Source organism: Lissotriton helveticus, chromosome 1_1, assembly GCF_964261635.1.
Source record: "Lissotriton helveticus chromosome 1_1, aLisHel1.1, whole genome shotgun sequence".
Classification (NCBI taxonomy): Eukaryota; Metazoa; Chordata; class Amphibia; order Caudata; family Salamandridae; genus Lissotriton; species Lissotriton helveticus.
In genome coordinates this window covers 2063466478-2063493077 of record NC_136057.1, presented here as the reverse complement: position 1 = coordinate 2063493077, position 26600 = coordinate 2063466478, and the positions used below count along the sequence as shown (strand labels likewise).

The following is a 26600-nucleotide window of genomic DNA, read 5'->3' as shown; positions in this document are numbered from 1 at the left end:
GCGCTTCTAGCCCAAGCCAAGATGGCGCTGACACCACAACCTCCCGGTAACCCGGACCCGCCAAACAGCGGTGGTGATTCCACAGAATTACAGTGCAGGTGAGGGCCAGGACCCAGTTAAGACCAGGGGAGAAGGCAGAAATTAAAAATAAATTAAATCCAAAAAACGGGGATTTTTAAAATTACACAGAGCAAACTTCCACCTTCACCGCCCTCTTACATGAATCACAGTACAACTGTCAGAGACAACGTGCTGATCTTCTAGCATTGAGCATTTGAAATGATAAAGAGGCCACTCCACAGAACAGGAAGGTGGGAGGGCAGCAGTGAGGAAGCTGCAGTTATATAGAAGACCCACCAGAAAGAGAGTTACAGAAGGTAAGTAACTTGTTCTTCTTATGGATACTTCTAACTGCAGATTTCTCACTTTTAGAATAGATCCCATAGCAGTACTTCCCAAAGGTGGACGGCCTAAGTAGTAGGCTCAAACCAAGAAGTCTTGTACAACCGTGAAGGCAAAGTGACTTTCCCACCAAACCTGGCTGTCAAGGCAGTCATGCTTTGTGTACATGTCACAGTCCGGCAGATGTCTCAAACAGATACCCCTAACGCCAATGACACTGCAGCAGCAACTGGTAAAATGAGCCTGGAGACCTTCAGGGGGTGCTTCTTGGCCGGTGTATAACCGATTTTGATATAGAGGAATACCACCTTGACAGAGTCCTCTTGTGCACCACTTTGCATTTCCTTACACCAGTGAATATCTCAAAGAGTTAATCATCCATGCAATGGTTCTTTCTGCAATCGATGTAAAAGCTTAGTGCTCTCTTCTGATAAAGACAATAGAGCTTCTCGTCCTCTTTTGAGGGTTGAGGTGGGGCAAAGATTTCTAGCAGAGTGGCTGAATGGCCAACGTGGAAAGGATACACAGCCATTGGTAAGATGTCTTTCCAGGTCCTGCCCATCAATTTGTTTAGCAAAAATGGGGGTGGTAGGGTTTTTTTGTTTGAAAAAATGGTGGTGGTAGGGCAGTTGCACTGAAGGCGCCAGCAGCTCATTTGCATGGCTGTGCTGACGCAATTACAATGCAAAAGAGAGTTTCTGAATTCAAGGCCTTAGAGAACAGCTGTGCATTGGATTGAAGAACATGCACAAGAGAAATGTCAAGACCAAGTTGAGGCATAACAAATGCTTTGGGAGGAAACATAAGTCAGACATTTTATAAACCGCATCACATCAAGTGGCTCAAACAAAGACGGCTGGTCAGGCATACACAGAAAATCCGAAAGGGCCAACAAATACCATTTCACTGTGCCCAGCAAGACCTGTTGAGCTAACTAAAGAATAAACAGAAGAACATCCAACAGTTTGGCTTGTAAAGGGCCTGTACTTCGAGCACCACACCAGGCAACACATTTGTCCCAATGCCGAGACAAGATCAACTTTGTGGAAGGGCATTCGACAGCACAAATCACATCAACCAGTTAAACACATTTATTTGTTACTGCTTTATCTCCCAGCATGGAAGTGTAGGTTGTGGTGGCTTGGATGCTTGGCCCTGTCCTATTGCTAAAACAGGAGGTCCTCCCGAAGTGTAAGCCTGATGGGAGGTCAACTGTTCAAGAGCTCTGGGGACTACAGTCTCCTAATCCAGTACAGGGCAATGCTAATGACTAGGGCCCAGTCTATCTTGATCTTACCCAAAACTCGAGGCAGGATTGGTATGTTTGCTAGACTCCTTCCTTCCATTCCAGCTGAACGCGTATCCTAACATCCGCTTGCCTACTAGCCTAAAATGTTTTGGAGGAAACTCGGGTGTACAGAATTACAGATAATGCACATACTCCACAATTGCAACTAGATATAGCCAGGGTGCTGCCCATTTGCTGAAAGGTGCCTTGTGCCACCTTGGGATGAAGACACCACTTATAATCTACCAGAGATGCCTTCTCAGTTCCTCTGCTCTGGCATTCGAGCCAAATAGTTGGCTACCAGGGAGATGTTCTGCTGGACCAAACACTTCCTGAGGCATAGCGCCTCCTGACACCGGCTCCAGGGCCACACTGGACCCTACTGGCTTCAGTACCACATGGTAGCTGTGTTGCCTGTGAGGACCTTCCCCAGCCTTCCCTTGATGATTGACAGGAATGCTTTTAGGATCAGAAGGCTCGCCTGAAAGTCCAGAAGATCAATATGGGGCTGGTTCTGTGCAGGAAACCAGAGGCCTCGAATTTCCAACTCTCTCAGTTAGCCCTACCCAAGAGTGACACGTCTGTCACCGCTGTGAACTCTGGATGTGGGAGTGAGAGTCTGCTGTTACGTGTTAGGTTGGCTTCTGCCAGCCACCACTACTCATCATGTGCTATTTCCCTTGAGATATTGATTGAGTCAGAAAGGCCTCAGGCCATTGACAGTGCAACCCTGGATCGTTCCTGAAACAACGGGATCATATGCTGAATGACCTGGAAAGGCTGAGGCACAGGAAAAGCCTGGAACTCTACCTTGTCCAGAATTACTCCAAAGAATTAACGCCACTGTAAGGGGTCAAGTGGGACTTCTGCTCGTTAATGGTGAAACCCAAGGATGCCAGGAGTTCAGACATCATCCAAAGGTGGTCTACAACCATGTGTAACCTGCCTTTAGCAGCCAGTTTCCATGGTATGGAAATATGGGAACTACCAAACTCCGAAATTGGGCAGCGACCACTGCCATCACTTTCGGGATCACCTGAGGGGCACAGGTAAGGCTGAAGAGTGGCACAGTAAATTGAAAGTGATCCTGGGCTGCACCGAACTTCAGGTAAAACCTGTGGAATTGCAATATCCGTATATGATAATACTTGGCCTGCATATCCAAGAATGCTATCCAGTCTCCTGGGTCCGAAGCGGGCAGGATCTGAGTTAGAGCAAGCATTTTGAACCTGTCCTTCCTCAAAAATGTGTCAACAAATAGATGCAAAATGGTCTCTCTTCGGGATGAGGAAGTAACACTAATACTATCCATCCCCTTCTCTAATTCCGGTACCCGCTCCATGGCACCCTTGGACAACAGAAGGTGAACCTCCATCAGAATTGCGGAAAGTTCTTCTGAAAGTGTCTCCGATGTGTGAGGAAAGTGGGGGTAGGGAGAAAGTGAATGGCAAGGTATAGCCTTTTTGAGTAATCGGTAACCCTCAACTGTCTGATGAGATCGATCTCCAGGTGAACAGGAAATGTTGCCTCCTGGCCAATACACTTCAGACATAAACTTGAGAGGTCAAATTGAAGCAGCATGGTAGCCTCTGTATGTATGTATGTATTGCGACTTATATAGCGCACGTATCACCCGAAGGTATCAAGGCGCTTGCTTAGGGAACCCATCCTGGTATTCCCCTGTGAGATACCCCGGCAGGGTATCCACAAGATGAAAGCCAGGCATCCCGCCGCGAGGGGCCGTAGTGGAGATTAAGCACGCTATTGCCCAGAGTTGCAGAGTGTGACCCCGTGAGTCGAGTAGGCACTGGAGCGAGAATTGTTGAGTCTGTGGCATTTTGAGCCCGAGACCCGCCGAGGCGGGGAATTGAACCCTGGTCCACAGCCGATCTCAGCTTCCAGGTCTGCCGCCTCTAACCACTGAGCCACGCTTCACCACTCTGCAGCAAGGAAAGAAGAAATGGAGGTTTGCTGTCTCAGCTGGTTGGAGTGTGTTTTGCTGGTGCCATGGCGCGAAAGGACAGTGCTGGCAATATCTGGAAGTTAAACCCTTGGAATAAACTCTTAATTTTGTATATTGGCGGAGAGATTGTTTAACTGGCGTCAATAGCCCAAAACACAAAGTGTGCTACTATGTCCCTGAAATGATTTATTGCCGAACCAGCCTCTTCTCAAACCAGCTTGAAGCCCTGGAAGGGAATGTCCATTACTCTTTCACATATCTAGAAAATCAGGATGATCACATGCAGGCATGCCTTCTGAGCAGGACATTGGTGCCAATACCTCAATGAAGTCTGGCATGCCTAGTTCAACTTGGAGCACACACTTGGTTGCATCCAGGCTATCATGTATCGTATGGGCTAAAGAGACCCTGAATGCTTTTGAGATGGTTAGCAAGATTACGCTGGCCATTTCCAATAGTGCATGGTTGCACCTCCCCAGAAGACAAAGTACATTAACGGATGTGAGAGCCACACTGCCTAATGAAACATTCTCTTTCAGAAAGCATCAGTTCTGTTCAAGTCTCTATGTGGAGGACGGTTCAGAAAGGAACTTCGATTATGCTTGAACAATTGGTTCTTCGGTGTAGGGTGCTTGGTGAGGAAATCCAGGTCACAGGTAGTTAGATCTGTGCCATCTAACCAGATGTCGACTGAATGCCAGGCATGAACATGGCTTAGGTGATCCAGCCAGAAGGGCATCCGTAAGGGTTTTGTTAAATGATAGTGAGTACTCAGAGGAAGTGGACCTTATTTGAAGAGTCTCAGTCAATATATTAATTATCATCTCTGTAGTTGGCAACTGCAACTCTAGTGCCTCAACTGCTCTCCTACGCACAACTGTGAACAAAGTGCTGTCTTATGTTGGTGGGCCAGGAGGCATGTATAGATCTGTTTCAGGCGACATCTTGTAGGTCAGCATATAATGAATTGTCAGTGTAATGGGAGGGGAGGAATCTGTTGCCTATCCTCATCAGTGTCCTGAGGGACATATAACGTTCCTTGTTCCGGCTCAAAATCAGAGTCAAAAATAGCGTCAGTCCTCAGATGATACCAATGTCAGGGCAAAGGAATTGGATCGGAATCTAGTAGAATGAATATCGGTTGCGATTCAGTAGTTCTACAGTGCAACATACACCAGAATCGGGCCGATGTTGGTTTGGTGTAGGAGATTAGCATGTGGACCTGGTCATCGACTGGTGCCGGGAAGTCATTGTCAACAAGGAAGGAAGGAGCCAATGCCGACCCTTGAATCTCTCTGGATCCTCAAGGTGCACCAGAGTGAGCAAGAATTGCACCACAGATCTGCAGGAAGGCCTCAACGGAAGACTGCTGCTGCTATTTACTGCAAGCACGAAAATGGCTTGGTTTTCTTGTGCTTGGGTTTAGACTTACTAGAAGACTTTGACCGGGAAGTAGACTTTATGCGGGAGCGGCTTTATGACTGGGACTACAATTAGGCCCACAACTTGAACCGAGAACAAGACCCGTGCTTTGACTGCGACCTCTCCTCCTGTTGGGCAATGTACATTTTTGTTGCCAAACCCCAAATCACCTTTGGGTGTATTAGGGCACACCTATCACACAAGTTGGACTCATGACCTGAGCTAAAAAAACACACCCTGAATTTGTGTTTGAGACTGACATCCGCTTACTGCAAACTCAGCACGGCACGGCTTGAACCATGTTCTTTTCAGTGGAGATGTAATTTCCTAGTACATTGTGAAACGTTTTTGGGAGAAAGTGATGTCAAAGCGCACAGGTGGCACTTCTATGATGCTCCGCTCCATCACTTCCGTAACCACAACACAGCCACATGTCACCACCTTCCGGAATGCAGGAGCATTGCTGAATTCTTTTCTGGATCCAATATAGCGCCTGGGGATATTCGAAAGGGGAGGTATCTGCAGTTAGAAGTATCTTTCAGAAAAGAATATATGTGGGAAGGAAAATTTAAATGGCCAATATAACAGAATAACCACACATATTTTAGAGTTCATTTAGGTTCTATGTAACCTATTTAGTGAAGCAAATATGGCTCAATGATGGGGTGAAAAGCTCTCATGGTATATGTTTCTAGCGTAAAGTCAAACATATTAGCTAAATGAAACATAGGCAATGTCTTTAAAATTGTATCAAGCCAATTTATTGTCATTGACCCAGAGTTGTTTAATGCAGCATAGCCGACAGCAGTACTAAACTTGCAAAAACAAACAGAAATAAGTGCCATGGACATTCAAAGATGAATAACCTAACAAGGCTTATTTGTTGCATGATAAATCCCATTCAAATTCTGCAATACACCTCTATTTGTCCTAAGTATTTAAGACCTTAAACTAGAATGACCTTGCATTTACATACATCAGTTGGAGGCAGTCTCCACTTTTAAGCAAGTTCCATCTTTCTCTCATTAACATTTTACCAGCATGCTTTTCAAATAAAAGTATCCAATATACAAAACTATATATATATACATATATTAATTTGATAATATTAAACATGCCATTCTTGTTTCTATTCACAGCATTTTCTTAATATGATCTATATATAGTAAATAAATTAGACATCTGTGGCAGACAATATTCCAAGTAATCGTACTACATTATACGAGAAGGCTTTGGAGGTTCTATTAAGCCGTTTTACACACTGCAGTGCGACAAATAAAAATCATAAAAAATATTTCCTGAGTCTGGTTGGAAATGTCTTTGTATTAGACCATCATTACTTTGATTTATTCAAGCTATGGTTTATTTGTTATCCAGCCTACCAAAACACTTAACGCAAAACTAACTAAACAGAAATCTAGAGGTGAAAATAACTAAATGACAAGACTATGCTCTAAAGAACAATACTCGAAGTAAACATTAAAATAACCCAAAAAATTCACAACGTTTAAAACCATTTCTTCGTTCATCGCATTTGTCATGATTTCATAGTTCAGCTGCAATAAAAAGTTCAGTGTACACATTTTACTCACTGACTGCAATCATTAATATCTTACAACTTGCATTCGTTTGAACATCATCATTAATGTACTGCAGTGGAAAGGCTCCCTTGTAAATTATATAAAGTCTTTAATAAAATACACAGATATATTTATAAAATTTAACTCAATGTATCACAGACATAATAATGCCCAATAGTCATCTCTCTGCTGGTCAACAAAAACAAGAAGGACAGAACCACTCCTGAGAAAGACATTGTGAAAGGGGGTTTGTCTTCACACTTTTTCCTTCATTCATATGCCAGAAGTTATATATTTCGAGTTTCTACATCAATCTTCTCTTCTGTTTGCACCAAATCTGAATCCACATTTGCAATAGTTGGTCGCAATACAATCTCTGGACCTCCGCCATAGATCGTCTGGAGGAAATTCCATGTTTCTTGTGAGATTTGGCCTGAATCGGCCCCTGAATCACAAATGTAGTAGAAAAAAAAACAAAATTAGATCAAAGCTAACAAGCACAACACATTTTACAAAAAGTTGTAGAACTCTGTGATATAGCTAGCTACTGGATAATAAAACATGAATTAGGGAGGATCTTCTGAGTTGGGTAGCAGAGGAAAAATAGAATAAGTGTGGTAATATTTAGTTTTTAATAGTACGAGCCCTCTAATTTAAACATGGATTAATATAATCTGAATTAAATCATTTTATATAAGGTAGATGAGAAAATACAATGGCACAAAAGGAGCACCCCTTAAAAAAGTTAAAACAAGATTTCAATCCCATAGGGCCATCATAAAGGGTGTTGAAGAAAGCACTTGTGCGTCTCTTAAATAACATCTAGGATTTGAAGAGGGATGGCTGATCTGGAAGACTGAAATGCAGACCTTGCTGACATTTAACCTTTGATAGTGCCCACTGCACAACCCTGCTGTGTTAGCGACAGGTCAAAATGGGTTAAATGTTGCCTTCAAGGAAATCAAAATTTTGCTCTGTACACCAAACAACCAACTGTACACCAAACAACAAACCTGTTCCATTATCCAAAATAGAATGACTTTCTGGAGGGGTGATGAGCTGACAGCATATCTTTGACCATCTGTGGTGGCAGCTAGAAAGAGCCCAGGTTTCCCGGCTTAATCTCCAGGCATACAGGTCGAGGACTTGGAGGTTGTAGTATGTGACCCTCCGACTGCAAGAGAAGGTTCGGCCCGAGAGGTAGAGAAAATAGGGAACTAAGGAAGTTTCTGAAAAGGCCGATGTACAGCACTTGTTTCGAACAGTCCAGGGTGAGAACAATGGCTCTGGCACAGTCTTGTTGAATCTTCCTCAGAAACTTAAGTATGGTAGGAAACATGAAGGAAATTCGAAAACTCCACTTGAATCAAAAAGTTTCCCCCAAGGCTCCCCACAAAGTATACTGGAGACCACAAAACTGCAGGCAGTGTTAGTTATCTCAAAATGTTCCACCTGAAGGGTGCTCCACAGGGCAAAGATTTTTAGAACCACCTCTGGGTGAAGGCACCACTTGTGATCAGCTTGATGATGCTGACAGACTGATGGCCTTGGTATTTGTAGAGCTGTCCATATGGTTGGCAACTAGCTAGATCCCATGCTCGTTTGCCTCCACCCTGAGTCTCAATGCTTCCTGACTGAGAAGAGGAGATCTCACTCCTCCCCTCTTATACTGCGGTGTCCGTCAAGAGCTGGACAGATGGACCACGAAGGGACAGGAAGAATGCTAGACAGATTGTCTAACGTTTGAGTGGTTGGAAGGAAAAACCTTCTCCCCTGGTGATATCTAATCTCCAGTTCCTTCGGGTGTGCAACCAGACCCAGGTGGAAGAATCGGTCACCACCATAGTCACTGGTGGAGGAGGCTGACAGGACATTCCTTGCGACAAGCGCTCCTCTATGGGACACCAGTCCAGGTGAGCTGCAGGGTCCCGGAGTTTGTGATATCTGAACCACTGCCAACAAAGGACAACAAGGAGAGCCCTCATGGCTGTATGTGTATGTGACAAGGAGGATTCAGGAAGTCAGCAGCTCTAGTAGGGGGAGGAAAAAACATACTACCTGGAACTCAAACTCTCGTCCAAAAATTTCTTAAGCATATCCCTAATGTCCCAGAAACCTCGGAGAGGGAAAGGAAGGCTCTAAAAAATGGGGGGCCCAGTTCTGCCCCTATGAACAGGATGCGCAGGCAGGGCTTTGGGGTAGACTTGGCATGCTGATGGAAAAGCCCCATTTAAACGTCATGGTGACTGTTGCCTTGAGGTGACCTGAAAACATATGAAGTGAGCGGGGTTTGAGCAGTCATCATCTTGGTGTGGGACCAAAGACCCCCCATACCTTCTCAGATGATTTGCAACTACCTCCATCACCTTTGTGAAGGCTTGAGGTACTGATTTTAGAACAAACTGATAGATAACTGATAGGGAGTGGACCCTATCACAAAATGCAGGAAACCCCTGTGCGACTGCAGGATTGGTAAGTAGATATATGCGTCCTTCAAGTCAAGGGACACCATTCTGTCTTCTGCTTCGAGTGCCAGCAGAGCTTGAGCTCCAGACAGCATCTTGAATTTTTCCTTTTGCAGGACCAAATTCAAGACTCTGAGGTCTAGAATAAGACCAAGACAGCTGTTGTATTCGGGAACTAGGAAGTACGGGGAACAGCACCCCCTCCCAGTAGCGGCTGCTACCAACGTGGGTGGCAAAGCGAGTGAAAGAGAGAGGGGAACACAAATAAATAAAAGGACTTACCTAGGTGCCGCCAGCTGCCGCCTCTCCTACGTCCTCTTCTCCGGCAGCAGGCCAGGAAGCACACAGCCTCACAGAATCCCTTAGCCAATCACGATGCTGCCTTACAGCAGCATTTTGATTGGTCTGAGCACCGTGGTTCGGCACTCAGAGAGGGAATAGGAGGCTGTGCATGTTCTCCACCGAGGCTGTGCATGTTCTCCACCCAGGCTGTGCAATACAGCCTGGTGGGGAACATGTTAAGTGAGCATGACTGTTTGGCTGGCCCAAGATGGCCGGCCAAACTCATGCGCACTTAGAAAGTTATCCCCTGGTTTTAAATCCCCCTCACCTGCATAATAATCGGTAGTTCACCGCCGCTTGTGCATGTCCGGTTCTTGGGGTGGGTCTCCTTTTTAGGTCGCCATCTTGGAGTGGGGTGAGTGTTGGTGTAGGCGCCACTATCTGCCTGCGCTTTAGTGCGCAGGAGCCAGCGAGGGAACACCTACTTAAGGCGAGTCCCATTGTAGCCTCGCCCTGACAAGGTAGCGTACTGCTGCTGTAGCGCTTCGTGCGCTTTTGCTGATATTTCTATTTTAAAAGCCTTTTTTACTATTTGCTTTCTTTTTAGTTCGTTATCCCCTGGTTTTAAATCCCCCTCACCTGCATAATAATCGGTAGTTCACCGCCGCTTGTGCGGGTCCGGTTCTTGGGGTGGGTCTCCTTTTTTGGTCGCCATCTTGGAGTGGGGTGAGTGTTGGTGTAGGCGCCACTATCTGCCTGCGCTTTAGTGCGCAGGAGCCAGCGAGGGAACACCTACTTAAGGCGAGTCACATTGTAGCCTCGCCCTGACAAGGTAGCGTACTGCTGCTATAGCGCTTCGTGCGCTTTTGCTGATATTTCTATTTTAAAAGCCTTTTTTACTATTTGCTTTCTTTTTAGTTCGTTATCCCCTGGTTTTAAATCCCCCTCACCTGCATAATAATCGGTAGTTCACCGCCGCTTGTGCGGGTCCGGTTCTTGGGGTGGGTCTCCTTTTTTGGTCGCCATCTTGGAGTGGGGTGAGTGTTGGTGTAGGCGCCACTATCTGCCTGCGCTTTAGTGCGCAGGAGCCAGCGAGGGAACACCTACTTAAGGCGAGTCCCATTGTAGCCTCGCCCTGACAAGGTAGCGCACTGCTGCTGTAGCGCTTCGTGCGCTTTTGCTGATATTTCTATTTTAAAAGCCTTTTTTACTATTTGCTTTCTTTTTAGTTCGTTATCCCCTGGTTTTAAATCCCCCTCACCTGCATAATAATCGGTAGTTCACCGCCGCTTGTGCGGGTCCGGTTCTTGGGGTGGGTCTCCTTTTTTGATCGCCATCTTGGAGTGGGGCGAGTGTTGGTGTAGGCGCCACTATCTGCCTGCGCTTTAGTGCGCAGGAGCCAGCGAGGGAACACCTACTTAATGCTCCTCCCCTAGCGCAGCGGGATCACGCAGCGGGCGTGCCTTCGCGTGGCCGGAGTCGTGCCAGAGTCCTGCCCGTCTGCGCCCGTCTGCGCCAGGACGCGCAGTACAGGGCAGGACCCTGGCCCTTACCGCTGGATGATCCGAGGTACATAATGCTGTGTTACACCAGGGACACGTTGCTGGCCATTGGCCAACGATACAGGACCTGTGATGCTCCGCGGGTCGGGCCGCTGTGTGGTCCTCACTCATGTGTTTGCGGGACGTTGGACCTCCCCGCCCCTTTAACATGTGTGAGCAATGACTCTGCCGCTGCGGTAGACAGCGCTAGTCCATCTTTCAGCATTTGGAACCTGAATGTCAGGTCGATGGTCAAACATCATCAAGACATTTCCGACCTGATAGGTAAGGAGTCGCCGGATGTTTTCTGCCTGACGGAGACCTGGCTGCAAGACGCTGACACGGCCGTCATTAACTTGGCCTTCCCGCCCGAGTACTCAGTGTACACTCTTAACCGAGCCCCTAGAGGTGGGGGAATAGCGCTTGTGGTTAAGTCCTGCTACCCGTGCGTCTGGCAAGGGCAAAAAATCACTGGCTGTGAAAGCGCGCTGTTTAAGATCGCTATTACGCCTAACTTTGCTTTCTCTGGCCTTTTGATTTACCGCCCCCCTGGTTGTGAAGTGGCCTTCAGGAAGGCCCTCCCAGATGCTATCAGCACCTTGGCAGCAGGTTGCTCCAATTTTTCCATCCTCGGCGACTTAAACCTCCATTATGACAATATGTCTATTCCAGCAGTATATAGCTCTGTTGCTGATCTTGAGGCTCTTCAGCTTGTTCAGTTGGTGTCGCAGCCTACTCATGTAGGTGGTCACACCCTAGATCCTTTCTTCACCAATCTAGCGGAAGTCAGTATTTCCACTCCATCCCCGCTGGCCTGGACCGATCACTACCTGGTGTGCATCCAGTGCCCCCTGTATGAGCCGCAACTCAAACCCATGGTGCGCTCTATTCCTAGACGGCGTTGGAATAAATTGAAACTTGATGACTTTTTCCATCTTTTGTCTACCGACCCGCTAAGGCCAATTGAGACTGTGGATGTGGGCTACGATCGTTTTTGTGAGTGGGTTACTAGGGCCCTTGATTCCCTTATTCCAATAGCCTCGTGTAAATGTGGGGCAAGGGATCCAAGCCCGTGGTACGATGATTCGCTGCGGGTGCTTAAAAGCACCTGTAGGCGCGCTGAGCGGGAATGGCGCAAAACTTATAACAGCGACAAAAAAGTTTTGTACTTGGCCACTGTAAAACTTTACCATCGTGCAGTTTGCAGAACCCGCGCGGCTTTCTACGCCTTGCAATTTCGCACCAGCACTAACCCCTCCAAAACCATTTTTAAGGCCCTGAAAGACCTTATTGCTAAAAAGGTGGCTGCGACTCATCAGAGCTCTATTGCACACTGTGAAACCTTGGTGGCTTTCTTTTTGGAAAAGGTTCATGCCATCTATAGAGCCTTTCCCTCGGTTGTACCCCCTGTTGGTAGACCTCTCAAGCCCCTAGCTCTGGATGTTTTACATTCCTTCCCGAGCTTAACATCAGAAAGTTTCAGTAAACTGGCCCAGCAGGTTAAGTCAGGGTCACCGGCTGATCCTCTACGGCCAGCTCTGTTTAAAGATCTAGCATCCCACGGTCTCTCGCCGGTTTGCTCTTTGATCAACATCTCATTAACATCCGGCGTGGTCCCACTGAAGTGGAAGCAGGCAGTGGTCATGCCCATTCTTAAGAAACCGTCTCTGGACGTCGGCAAGCCCGAGAACTACCGTCCAATTTCACTTCTCCCGTGGCCTGCCAAAGTGGCGGAGGCGCATGTCAACTCTGTCCTCTCGGACCATCTTCTTCAGGCAAACATCTTAGACAGAACGCAGAATGGATTCCGGGCTGGACACAGCACGGAGACTGCTCTACTGTACATGGTGGAGCATTTACGCTCCGTGTTAGATGCGGGGCAAACGGCGGCGCTGGTGCTATTAGACCTGGGCGCCGCCTTTGACACCGTGTCCCACCCTATCCTTCTGCTTCGTCTGGAGGAAGCTGGTGTCACTGGCCTTGCTCTCCAGTGGTTCCGTTCTTTTCTAGCCAACCGCTCCTTTTGCGTAGCCGTCCCGCCTTATCAGTCCAAACTCCATCCTCTGGCTCTGGGGGTCCCCCAGGGCTCCTCGCTGAGTCCCACGTTATTCAATCTATACGTGAGACCGCTGGCTGAGGTGGTCAGGCATTGGGGTATGACCATGGTGTCATATGCCGATGACACCCAGTTAGCGGTCACGATCAGCGGGGATGCGGATGTGGATGCCCCCAGATTCCAGAAAGGACTTCAGGCGGTCGCCAGCTGGATGACCTCCAACTGTCTCCAGCTGAACGCAAGCAAGACGGAGGTCATGATCTTTGGCAAACAAACGGAACTCTGGGGAGACAGGTGGTGGCCGTCGGATCTGGGTCCTACGCCAACCCCGGTCGCTGAATTAAAAAACCTTGGGGTATGGCTCGATCCAACTCTCACCTTTGTCTGCCATACCAAGCGCACGGCGGCCTGCTGCTTTGGCATTTTGCGTGGACTACGGCCTGTACTAAAAATTTTTTATGCCACCACCAGGCAACTTGTGATTCAAGCAACCGTGATCTCTAGGCTTGATTACGCCAGTTCCCTTCTAGCGGGATTAAATCAATCGGAAATCACCCGCCTGCAGCGCATCCAGAATGCCGCAGCGAGAGCTGTTGTGGGACTACTCAGATCTTGCCCAATTGTTAACACCTTGCGAACGCTGCATTGGCTTCCGATTGCGCAAAGGATCCAGTTCAAGACCCTCTGTGTAGCCTACAAAATTCTCAAGGGATCCCCTGCTATAATCCTTTCCAATCTTCTGTCCCGCTATGTTCCGGTCCGGGCTTTAAGATCTTCCGACCTAGAACTTGCGGTCGTCCCCCGCTTTAAGCGTTGCAGGGCAGGCGGCCGCTCTTTTCAAGTTCGCGCCGCAGTGTTGTGGAACTCCCTTCCCCCAGCGATTCGCGCCCTTAGGGATCTGCTTTCTTTCCGTCGAGCAGTAAAAACTTTTTTTGTTTCCTTAAATTTTCCCTGCTCTGTTCTGTCCAGTTGTGTTGTGTTGCTACCTTGTCGGGCGCCAGGACGCTCCTTTGCTGGAGCATCTGTGCGCTTAATAAATGAGCCTAACATAACATAACATAACATCACTCCTCCCCCAGCTCTCAAAAGCCCAGCCCCGCCCCCCACCCAAATGAGCCAGTATGGTAAAATAAAATTATAATAACGCTGAGCAGTGGGGGCCTTAGTGGAGGAGCCGCCGCTGCCCCCTCCCGATTTCCTACTCTCGGACCAACTTCAATGTTTGTTTCTCCAGCAGGCTTGTTACCTTCTGTTGTAAGAACTGCATATTTTCTCCCGACTGAAGGGGCATAATCTGGAGTGCAGCCTGTTCGGGAGGAAGGGGCAAAGTCCCTGCTACGATTTGCAAGATCCTTTGCTCCGATGTTATGGCCATGCAGGCCTGTAAGAAGGAGGTTGCCAACCTCTAATTGGTTATTAATGCTCCTTCAAGTGGAAGCTAAACTGGCTTTTCAGGTGGGGCAGAGGAAGATGAGAAGGGCTCCTGGGCTTGCAAACTTTACCTCTACCTGTGCCTTTGTATTGATGCACCAGCTGGTTTGACTGTTGTATCAGTTGAGATGGAAAAGCCCATTTAGAGTCTCTGAAATTTTCAGAACTTCCTGTGGTTCCAGGCAAGAGATTGAAGGCCAAGGGAAATGGTAGTTGCCCTCCCCGCCATGAATCTCTAAAAGCAGAATCACATTGACCTAAAAGGCATGTCCCACCGAATGGTGCATGAATGACGTTCATCGAGAGTACCCAGGACAATCCAGAGGACTGAAGCTAATTATTCCCCGCTGGTCACAGAATTAGACAGTGTGTTTGAACATAGCAAGCAGACAGGTTGAGTTCATTGATCTAATGACCAAGCTAATGGAAGAGGCTGGCATCTGTCATGTAATTCCAAAGGTCCTGAGCCACCTTGAAAGAAATGGGAAACCTGTCTATCCGGGATTCCGCAATGTTTAGCCCACTGCAGTCGTAGGTTCAACCGAGGGGCTCACATGTGCCAATGAGCATGGGGCAAAAAAGATGCATGATATCAGGAGACTTAGCTATCCCAGAACTGTCAAGGCTGGATCAGCAGTTCTCACTTCAGGCACTGGGTTAATAGCCTGACTATTCGGCAGAGTGAATGTATCTAGAAAAGCCCCAATCAACACGTTTCTTACCTTTGGTAAGACTCTTTCTCGTAGATACTCTACCTAACTGCACATCCCTCACTTTCTGAATAATCCCCAGGCGTCAGACTGGATCCAGAAACTTTAGGAACAGTTATCCTGCGTGTGCCGCTAGGTGGTGTTGAGTGGCTCTGTGCTGACAAGGCTACACAAGTCTTATCTGGCATAGACTAACTAGCCACAGATGCCTTACCGTAGAATTATCCCCAGGTGTAAGACTGGATCCAGAAGTTTTGTGCAAGCTGTACCCATGGGTGCTGGTAGGTGACGTCGTTCAGCTCTGAGTGACATTGTCTGCGCCGGAAGTGATGTGCATGGTGCCTATATAGGTGCCACCCCAGCACGCTGACGTCCGTTTCTTTTCGCAACTTTCGAAGCCAGAATGAGCCATGAAGAACACTGGCCACTGGTGTGTGGAACTAGGGACCTGAAAAGGGAATAGTCCTATACCTAAAGATCTGTTCACAGAGCGGGGAGGATTGGTAAGGAATGCACCGCTAAGTAGAGTTTCTACCAGATAAGGCATTACTGAAGGAAAGTCATTTATTCATCTGATAGAGACTTCTAGCCGCAGATTCCTTACCTTGGAATAGATACCCAAGCAATATTGTGGTCTGTGACCTTGATTTAGACCAGAAAGTCCTACAGGACTGAAAGGGAAAAGTGCCTGTCTTGACGGACCTGACTGCTCAGGCAGTAGTGCTTGGTGAATATATGCAGTGAGGCCCATGTTGCTGCCTAGCAGATGTGCTAATGCAATGGTCGCAGCCTCTTCGTGTGCTAACGCAGAGGTTGCAGCCTTTGCTCTGGCGGAATTAGCACACAAACCCTCTGGGGGTTGGTTCTTGGCGTGGCAGATCTTAATACAGTGTATAACAAGAAAGGGTGTGCCTCTAATCAGTAAGGCTGAGTCTTCTCCAAACCAACAACCATGATGCCAATACTGATAAAAACTCAAAGCAACTGAATGAATGGTGCAAAGACACTCAAACTATGTAACCATGAGCTCTTTAGTAGCCTTTATTTCAATATCAAAGATTAATTCTTTGTTTGCGTATATCATAAGGGAAACATGCTAATACATACAATACATCAAAGACATGTAAAAACATTTTTTACATAACATAACTTACTTCAATCTGCTTGCACACAACTTACAGTCAAACTTCCTCATTAACTCTATCTTCATTCAATCACCACACACCACAATAGTCCTTTGGGCCAAAATAACTTTATTCCACAACCTGTGGAATGACCCTACCACCAACCAAACAAAACAATAATAATTTCTATTTTTCGTGATGCACGTTACAGAATATTCACGCTACTGTAAATTTTTAAATGGAAAATTACATTCAATGTGCACCAGAAAGGCCAATAGTGTGTAACAATTGTTTGGTGGTGAGAAACAACAAAGGTCTATGCGTTTCAAACCCCCTGGGTAACGGGGTTCTCATCAGGACCAAGCACCGCTATTTGAAAAAAAAACATAACCGTGGAATTCGCACAGAACTGGACTATTTGTGTGATTATGATGATATTCAAAGGTTGTAGACTGTAAAATACTGTATAATAGCTCCGACCAGCGTCACAAGTTACGCATATGTGCCGCAGACCTTTAAGGAACCTATTTACAATAGGGTACTTGAAGAGGATGGCTGATCAGGCAGTCACAGTCTGCTGCTGTGACAGAAGATCCTCCCGAAGAGGCAGCATGATCGGAAGACTAATGGACATGCTCAACAGCTCGGGATACTAAACTCTCTGAATCCAGTCCGGAGCCATAAGTATGACTTGGGCCTGGTCGTTCTTGATCTTCTTAAGAACTCTGGGCAGTAGTGGTAACGGCGGAAATGCGTAGAGGAGGCCAAGGTTCCACTTGAGAGGAAAAGCGTCTACGAGCGAGAGCCGCCTTGGAAACTGCGACGCCCAGAACTGCTGACATTGCACATTCTCTATGGCAGCAAACCGATGTAACCAAGGCTCTCCCTGCTGCTGAAAGAGACCTTGCACCACCTCCGGTTGGAGAAGCCATCTGTGCTCTGCTAGGCATCTTCGGTTGAGTTTGTCTGCCCTAGCGTTCAGAGAACCAGCCAGGTGTTGAACTACCAGGGAAATGCCCTGACATTTCAGCCATGTCCAGAGGTGCTGATCCTCCCGACAGAGGGACCACAACTCCACCCGCCCCGTTTCCTGCAGTACTACATGGCGGTGTTTGTGAACACCTTCACTAGCATTTCCTTGATGGAGGGTAGAAATTATTTCAATGCAATCTGATCACACAGAGCTCCAACAGGTTGATTTGAAGTCTGGATTCCGCCCGAGACCAGAGTCCTCTGATCTCCACCTCTCCCAGAAGGTCGCTCCATCCCAGGAGTGACATGATTGTCACTACTGTCCGATCTGCTGGGAGGAACGGAGAGGAGTCTGCTACTGACCCAATCGCTGTCCGTCAGCCACCACTGCAGATCTTTCGCAGTGCCCTCTGAGATCTGGACATGTCTGACAGATTCCCCTGATGCTGCATCCACTGGAACTTCAGATCCCACTACAGACCCCGCATGTACCAGCGGGCATCTGTCACTAGCAGGATGCTGGAGCCACGATGCCCGGTCAGTCTCACTGAAAGCCAAGATAAAGGCTGCAATATTGGTATTATAGCCTGAATATCCAGGACTCTCTGTTCGTGAGGATAAGTCCGAAATTGCACAGTGTCCAGAACAGCTCTGATGAAAAGGAGATTCTGAGAAGGGATTGGGTGTAACTTTGTCATGTTGATAGTGAACCATAGTAAGTGCAGGAGGTCAGCCATAGTCTGGAGGTGAGAGACGATGGCCTTGGGTGAGCTAGGGCAAGACTGGTAGCCCTGATCTCCAGAGATGAGCTGCAACCACCACCATTATCTTGGTGAACATTCGAGGGGCGCAGTTAAGGCCGAAGGGGAGCACGGTAAACTGAACCCGAATGTAATGTCTTTGGCAGGCAGAACAGGAATGTGAAAGTATGTGTCATGCAAGTCCAATGCTACCATCCAGTTTTCTGAGTCCAGGGCACATAGGACTTGAGCAACCGTGAGCATTTAGAATTTCTCCTTTTTTAGGAAGAAATTGATAGGGCACAGACCTAGGATAAAACAAAGGCCTCAGTCATTCTTGGCACCAGAAAATAGCAGGAACAACAACCACAACCTACTTCTGATGCCAGAATCCATTCTATGGCTCCCCTGGCCAAGAGAGCTGTCAGTTCCTGGCAGATTAATGAGATGTGGTCCTCCGTCAGCCTGTCGCAAGAGGGTGGCATGGAGGGCGGGATAGTCACAAAAGAGAGGGAGTAGCCCCTAGGTCCAATATGGAAAACTCAGTGGTAGGAGGTTATTGACCTCCAGTGGTGTAAGTGATGGCGTATCCTGCCTCTCGCGCGATGCCCATGATGTTACGAGGGGAAACGAAAGAGGCTTGGAGGCTACGGGCTGCCGGGGGAGGTGGTGGACTAGCCGACTTCTGGCTACTTGACCCACGAGGCCTGTGGGTACCGTGTACTTTACCACACAAGGACTAGGAAGCCTGCGGGCCGTGGTGGCTGAGAAATAGAGATGCAGCTGGAAGCCCTTTCCGTGGCCACGTAAGGAGCGAAAGCCGAAGAGGGGTTGGTGAAGGGCCATGGAAAAGCCCAAGGACTTGGCAGTAGCCCTACTGTCCTTGAAGCGGTCCAGTGCTGAGTTCACCTTGCCTCTAAAGTCCTATTCCCAGGAGCCCCAGTGCAGGGCTTGGACAGTCCCTGAATAGTACGCCCATGAGGGCTTCGTTAAACAGGAGAAGCGGTTCAGGTGGGGTGATTCCCGGCTGAAGCTCCTCTATCAACATGTTCATCATAACATCCGCAATGGGTAGCTAAAAGTCCAGAACCTCGGCCCTCTCCTCACCAAGATAGCAAATGAAGCTCCTTCCTCCATAGCCAAGGTAGGAGGAGAGGCCAAGGTAGTATCTGGAGATGTTTTCAGTCCACTGGCATCCGCCAAATCATCTAGGGGGTGGTATTCATCAGGGTCCAGTGGCCCCTCCCAATCATCCCCAAATCCTTACCCAAAGGAAGAGGGCAGAGGCTCCAAACTGGGTTGAATGCCTCTGGTGGGCTCCAGAATCTGCATTGGACAAAGCCCATCTGGCTCTGTGTGGGAGTCAGAGATGAGTATGGGGACTGGACCGCCGATGGGCGCCACTGACAGTGGAACCGGGGAAGTTCGAGGTGGCACGACAATCGCCACTCCAGATCCATCAACTGAATCAAAGGGCCCGACTGGCGCCAGGGGAGAACATGCTGGCAGAAGGCCAATAGGGGTCCCTCCCGAAACCTGCAGGGGCCCAAATGCGCTCCAGCAGGAACGGGCCGTCCAAATATGAGGTGCATGGCTATATAAAATTCCCAAAGTTGGGTGGGGGTCGCTCCGGTTCCCAGAAACTCCAGGTGGCGCAGAGACGGCCCAGGAGCAGGTTCAACCGAGGAGTCTGGCCTAAAATGCTGACACTTTCTCATCTCAACAAATGACTTTGATTGACAGAGCGAAGTCAAAGACCTCTTTGATTTTGTTTTTCTTATGCTTGTAAGACTTACCCGAATGCCCAGGCGTCTGTCGGTGACAGGCTTCAAAGAGCTTGAATCCAGCTTTTCTCGTGGACATCTCCGCCACACCAGGAGAGAAAGTATAAAAAATCTTATACAAAAGATTGGAAAAAAGTCCGTCAAATAATAACTGGGGGTAGCTCTTCCCAGAACCGCGCTGACTGGTGCGGAAAGAAAATAACCAATGTCAGCATGCTGGGGAGGCACCTACATAGATAGGCACTGTTCAGTTCAAGCACAGACTAGGCTGATGCCACACGGAGCTGAATGGCGGCAGGGATACAGATCACGAAAAGTTTTTGGATCAAGTGTGATGCCTGTGGATAATTTTAAGTTAAGGACTCTGGTGGTAGAAGTTTCTATCAGGTTATGAGTGTTCGCTGTGGTGATGAAAAGAGGCAGTTGAGTTTGTTCATCCTGGCATTTAATGACCCTGCCAGGTGTTTTAATCACCAGAGAAATACTGTGGCGGGCCAGCTACTCGCAAAGGCATAAAACCTCACATCACAGGGTCTTGGGCGCCACCCACCTTGCTTGTTGCATTACTACATGGCTGTGGTGTTGTCCGTGAGCACCATCTTTCCTTTGATGATTGGGAGGAAAGCGTTCAGCGCCAAGCGAATTGCCCTCAACTCCAACAAGCTTAAGTGGATCAGTGTCTGAAGGCGTGGACAGAAAGGCACTGACATCAGAATGCATGGTTGGCATTTATATGTGGCTCCACTCATCAGTTTTAGAGCAGAGAGACGTCCACACGAAATCGCATGTTGCTACCCAGTAGCGTGCATGAGAATTAGTCTGAAAGTTTCTGGATCCAGCCTGAAGCCTGTGAATTATACCCAGATTAAAAATATCCTCAGAGGGGAGGAGCTTCGCGCGCACCCAAGATGGTCGCGTGAGCACAGGGCTCCCGGACCCTCGCCACCTCCATCGACTATCCTGTACTTTATCCTGGTTCGGACGACGGGTGTTTATTGGCGTAGTTCTACTGATCATTCATCTGTTCCAACAAACTTTTTTGGACTTCGGGGTCCAGAGCTACAGATCGCCGCAGTTTTCTGGCCTGCTCCAAGGTGACGCCCCGAGCTATCTTGTCTGGCCTGCCGTCCAGTAAGTGAACAACAACGGACTCCCGGACTTGCATGGGCTTGGCGACCGCTTTTGGTTTCGATTCCTGTCCGGAGATCAACCTGACTTTGTTAGCTACGTGGACAGCCGGACGTGCCTATACTTTTGGTCTTTCCGCTTCTGATGCCGGTCTGTCGTGGCTTTCAGTTCTGAGACTGACACCACCTTCGCCCTTTTTGTCCTGCATTTGCCTCCGCAGTCACCATTTTCACCCGACAACAGGCGACCCGTACGGGTCCAGGATCTAAGATGGCCACCAAGCCAGAGAGTGAGAGGCGCAAGGCTAAACCGGGCGTTCGAGGGAGTGCTTTGCAAACGAACATTATGGACCGGTACACCCTTACTAAAGGTTCGCCGGGCGCAGCATCTAAACCCTCGACGACAATTCCGGAGGACTCATCGATTGAGGAAGAGCCCTCGTTGCGGGATGTCATGGGCGCCATTACCGGTATGAAGGCTTCATTGGGGCAACAATATGAGGCCTTGACTCTCAAACTGGATACTGTGTCGATTGATGTCAATCTGATCAGGGCGGATTTGGTGAAGACAAACGAAAAGGTCAAATCCCTGGATCTCAAGACCACTAGCCTGGTCACTGACGTCTCTGACTTACAGGCTGAAGTCGGGAATCTGCGGAAAGCTAATGACTATTTCTCTGGGCGCCTAGAGGACTATGAAGGCCGTGCCAGGCGCAATAACATCCGCCTGATTGGGGTCCCGGAATCATCGACTGCTGCCTCGACGGACTTATTGGTGGAAGACCTGGTGCTGAATCACTTGGCGCCCAAGGGTCTCAGCAAGTTTTTTGCTGTCGAGCGTGCACATAGGATCCCCGGCGGCACACCTAAATCGGGTGCTAACCCACGACCCATCATTGCGAGGATCTTTCATTTCCGGGACAGAGACGCTATCCTGCAGGCTTCGAGGCAGTCTGGTCCCATTGCCTTTGAGAACTCTACTGTCAGCTTCTATCCGGACTTTACACAACAGGTCCAGAAACAGAGGCTGGGGTTTCAAGGGGTCAAGAAGAGACTCCGGGAAAGGTCTATGAAGTATGCCATGCTCTTCCCGGCCCGTTTGCGGGTGGTTCATAGGGATCGTACTTTTTTCTTCGACCATCCTGGGGTCGTGAGTGACTGGCTTGACTCGCTGCCTGCGGATCAAGAACCTTTTGAGGACTCTGGCAGATCGGATCGGGCGGACGGTGGCCCGACGGAGCAGGAGTAGATGTTGACTTTGACCCCGTACCCTTCACGTTGGCTTAGAACTGTGCTAATGCTGTGTCATTAATGTTTGCAAGTATCAGTCCTTTTGGGGGTGGGGGGGGGGTGAGCGGGTCCTTTCTCCTCCTGGGTTTTCTTTTCGTAGATTAGTGGGGCGGTTGGGCGACAGGCACACTGCAAGTTTATGGGGCTTTTTGGTCTTCAGCAGGGGTGCGGGGTGGGGGGTATAGTTGTTTTGGCATTGTTGGGGGGACTGGGTTGTTGGGTTGAATTTTATTGTTATTTGCAAGGCGAAGGAAAGGCGAACTCCTGTTTTTTGCAGTTGCTTTGGGTGTGGGGCGGGGGAGGGGCTGAATTCGGGGATGGGGGTAGGGGACTTCAGATATTGTGTTGGAACGTGAATGGGTTGGGGGATGGGATCAAGAGGAGGGTGGTGCTGCAATTGCTGAAACGTTTGTCTCCTGATGTTGTCTTACTGCAGGAAACTCATTTGCTCGCCAACAAGTGCTACGCTCTGAATAGGCGTGGTTATCGCCTTGTGGCGCACTCGGGTTTCACATCGGGCTCCAGAGGGGCGGGCATTCTGGTTCGGACCTCCCTCCCCTTGGCCATTGATGATGTCATACTGGATGATAAGGGACGATACGCCGCCATTGTGGGGCGCTGGGAAGGGAAGGTTCTTATTTTGATTTCCGTGTACGTTCCCCCGGGCCTCCAAGCCACCACATTCGCTGATCTGAGTGGACTTATCCTGGGTCTCCCCGAGGGTCTGCTTTTGGTTGGGGGTGATTTTAATGCGGTGGTCTCTGGGATGTGTGATCGTCACCCTCCCAGGGAACTGCCGAAGGCCCAGACTTGGTTGAGTGACTTCCTGGAGACGCTGGGGCTCACTGATTGCTGGCGCTTGCTTCACCCGGGGCAGTTGCAATATACCTATCATTCTGGTGCTCATGGTAGTCTCTCGAGGTTAGATCATATATTACTGCCCTCGGCCCATGCATCCCTTATACGGGAAGTTAAACATCTGGCAAGGGGTATCTCGGACCATTCTCCGCTTTGGCTGGTGGTTGATGCACGGCGGGGCTCGGCGGGCCGAGTCGCTCCGATTAACCCCTGGTATTTGAAGGACCCCAGGGTCAGGGCTGAGCTGGTTAAAACACACGATTGTTATTTTGCGGAAAATGTGGGCTCTGTGTCCTCCCCAAGTTTACTTTGGGAGGCTTACAAGACTGTCATTCGTGGCCAGGCCCTCTCGTTGATTGGTAGCGTGAAGTTGGCCAACCGTGCTGAGATGGTTCGCCTTGAGGGGGAGGTCACAGCCCTGGAGGGGTGCTTGGAATCTGGGGTCACCGCTGAGGGGTTACATCTATTGGAGTTGAAACAACATGAATACAGGGCTCTGGTCACGGAAGCTGCTAAGGAAATGGGAAGGGAACAGCAGGGCCGCCTGTATGATGTGGGTGATAAGGCTGGGAAATTACTTGCTTGGCTGGATAAGAGGGAGAATGCAAGTCGTGTCGTCCCTGTGATTGTTGCGGAGAATGGAGAGTGCTGTACTGACCCTGCTGATATTGTCACATGTTTTGCCGATTACTTCCGCGAGGTGTATTCCCAGGTGTCTGATCGATCTGAGCAGGACTCCCACCTGCTATTGCGGGATATTGCACTTCCCCGATTGCCTGACATTGATAGGGATGCTCTGGATGCGCCGCCTACTGTGGACGAGATTGCCGCTGCTGTCCGTTCGGTCCGATCCGGCAAGGCTTCGGGCCCTAATGGGCTCCCCATTGAGCTATATAAACTACGCCCGGACACGCTAGCTCCACATCTGCGCTCTATGTTTCTCGAGTCTTTGGAGGTGGGTTCTCTCCCACCAGACCAGAGACTGGTCACTATAGTCGTCATCCACAAAGATGGTAAACCTTGAGATCGCTGTGCCTCTTTTAGACCCATTTCGTTGATTAATGCGGAGCCTAAAATCTTGGCCAGGCTGCTGGCGACACGTTTGGCGACTGTCATTGGGGACCTGGTTCACCCTGATCAATCCGGCTTTATACCGCATCGCAACACGGCGCTTAACCTCCGAAGGGTGCACGGCGTCTTGGCGCGAGCCGAGACGCTACGCGAGCCCGCCATCTTGGCGTCCTTGGACGCTACGAGGGCGTTTGATACAATAGAATGGCCGTATTTGTGGGCGGTTCTTGCCAAGTTTGGTTTCGGTCCGGAGTTCGTTCGGTGGGTCAAATTGCTTTACGCCGGTCCCATGGCTCAGGTGGTGGTCAATGGTCGGGTCTCTGCACCTTTTGCACTGGGCAGGGGTACGCGACAGGGCTGTCCCCTGTCCCCCTTGTTGTTTGCTCTCGCCTTGGAACCGCTGGCGGCCTGGTTGAGGTGGGAGCCGTCCCTGAAGGGCATTAGATGGAACTCGGAGTTTGAGGACCGTGTATCTCTCTATGCTGATGATATTCTGCTGTATCTCACATCTCCCCGTAAATCCCTCATTGTACTGTTCGATGTCCTAACGTCCTTTCGCAAAAACTCGGGTCTTGTCATCAATTGGTCGAAGTCCTGTGTCTACGTCTTGTCGGGAGACGCCCCTCTTCTGCCAAGTGGTTGTCCTATCGCGATTGTGCGAGATGGATTTAAATACCTAGGCATTTTTATCACTCTGAAACCTGAACTGCGGTTTGACCGGAACTTGCTGCCCCCTCTTCAGCGCCTTCGGGCAGATGTTGTCGCTTGGGGGAAACTCCCTCTCTCTCCCCTAGGTAGAGCGGCATTGTTTAAGATGATGTCACTGCCCCGCTTCCTCTACGCATTGCAAAACACACTTGACGTTGTCCCGGCTAAATATTTCCGTGAGGTTGAGAGTTTACAGAGACAACTGGTGTGGGGAGGTAGGCCCCGGATCGCCATCGCTAAACTGTCGCTCCCGTGGTACGACGGCGGCATTGCTTTGCCTGATATCCGTCGCTATTATTGGGCGTCTCAATTGGGGGCGATAAATCATTGCATGTATGGCCCCTTGCCGAATCCGGCCTTCGAGATGGACAAATGGTTGTTACCGGGGGGTGACTATAATAGAGCCCTCTACTCGAGACTCACCCCTCGAAACGTAACGGGCCCCACTAGGACGGCTGTCCAGGTGTGGAGACATGCTTCCATGGCGCTTGGGTGGACTGATAAATTGACTCGTGCCACCCCACTGTATGCATCCGATAGACTTGGCTCTCTCTGGCAGTCGAAGGGGTTTGATAGGTGGGACTTGATAGGTATCAGCAGGATTGATGACGTTTGGACCAGGGGGAGAATGAAGACGTTTGAGGAATTGAAAACCGAGTATGCTCTGAGCGATCGCGAATTTTTTCGCTATGCGCAGGTCCGCCACGCGGTGCTCTCGGTCTTCCCTTCGGGTGTGGAGATTCCGGAGTCGTCCCCGCTTGAGGACAGGGTACTGGACGGACATGTTCCTGATAGTACGATTTCGCTTATTTATAAAAAATTGATCAACTTGATCAACTCCAGGTCTGACCTCCTGTTTCGCCTTAGAGAGGTCTGGATTGGTGATGGGCTGGAGCTGGACGATGAGGACTGGCAGGCGGCGATCTCCTCCCCTAAGGAGGTGGCCATCCAGGCGCGCCTTAGATTTGTGCAACTTAAAATCCTGCATAGAGTGTATGTGACTGGTCCCCGTTTGGTACACATGGGCTTTTCTGTGGATGGTTTGTGTCGGCGTGGATGCGGTCTCCTGGGCACTTTTTTACATATTTTTTGGGAGTGCCCTGAGATAGTGCGATTCTGGAACCGTGTGCACGAGGTGATGAGTGAGGTTACGGGGGTGCGATCGATGCCGGAGGCTAGGAGATGCTTGCTGAATGTATGGGAACCGAACGACTACTCCGTATCGCAGCTTCGATGGATTGCCAAAAGAGACATTGCGCAACTGTGGGGCGCTCAGGGACCACCCGGGATTCGGAAATGGCAACAAAACATGGACTGGTGCATGTTCAGGGAAAAAACTGTATATATTTCTCGGGGTACTCCCCGAAAATGGGGGAAGATATGGACTCAGTGGAACACTTACCGTGGCGATATATGTACCCCCCCTCTCTCAGACCCAGATGTTGCACCTACGTCCCCGTAACCCGAGGGTTCCTCCACTTACTACTGTGTGTTGGATACATTTTGTTCATTCTGCCCCCCCCCATGCGAGACTATTTCTTGATGAAACATATGCTCATTGATTGACCTTCCCGCTCCCACACCATGTAATGCAACGTTGTGTATATTGTTGTCTTCTCTTTTTCTTTTTCCTTGCAAGTTGTTTGTGTTTGTATTTATAAAATCAATAAAAAGTTTCAACAAAAAAAAAAAAATATCCTCAGAAGACCTTTTTACCAACTGTCTCCAGTTTTGTTTTTTTAATCCCTATCTAGTGGGCCTTAGGGAAAGTAACTGGATTCTGCTT

At 49.0% G+C, this 26600-nt stretch overlaps 1 protein-coding gene across 4 annotated transcripts in view; it reads right to left on the bottom strand.

Moving 5' to 3' along the window:
• Positions 1–5813: 5813 nt before the first annotated feature.
• Positions 5814–26600, bottom strand: part of USP33 (ubiquitin specific peptidase 33) — a 372522-nt gene continuing 351735 nt past the window's right edge. For all 4 annotated transcript variants that reach the window (XM_078645171.1, XM_078645190.1, XM_078645199.1 and 1 more), the window contains one exon: positions 5814–7100. In XM_078645171.1, coding sequence (XP_078501297.1) covers positions 6943–7100 — 158 coding nt within the window. In that variant the 3' untranslated portion in view covers positions 5814–6942. The remainder of the gene's footprint in view (positions 7101–26600) is intronic.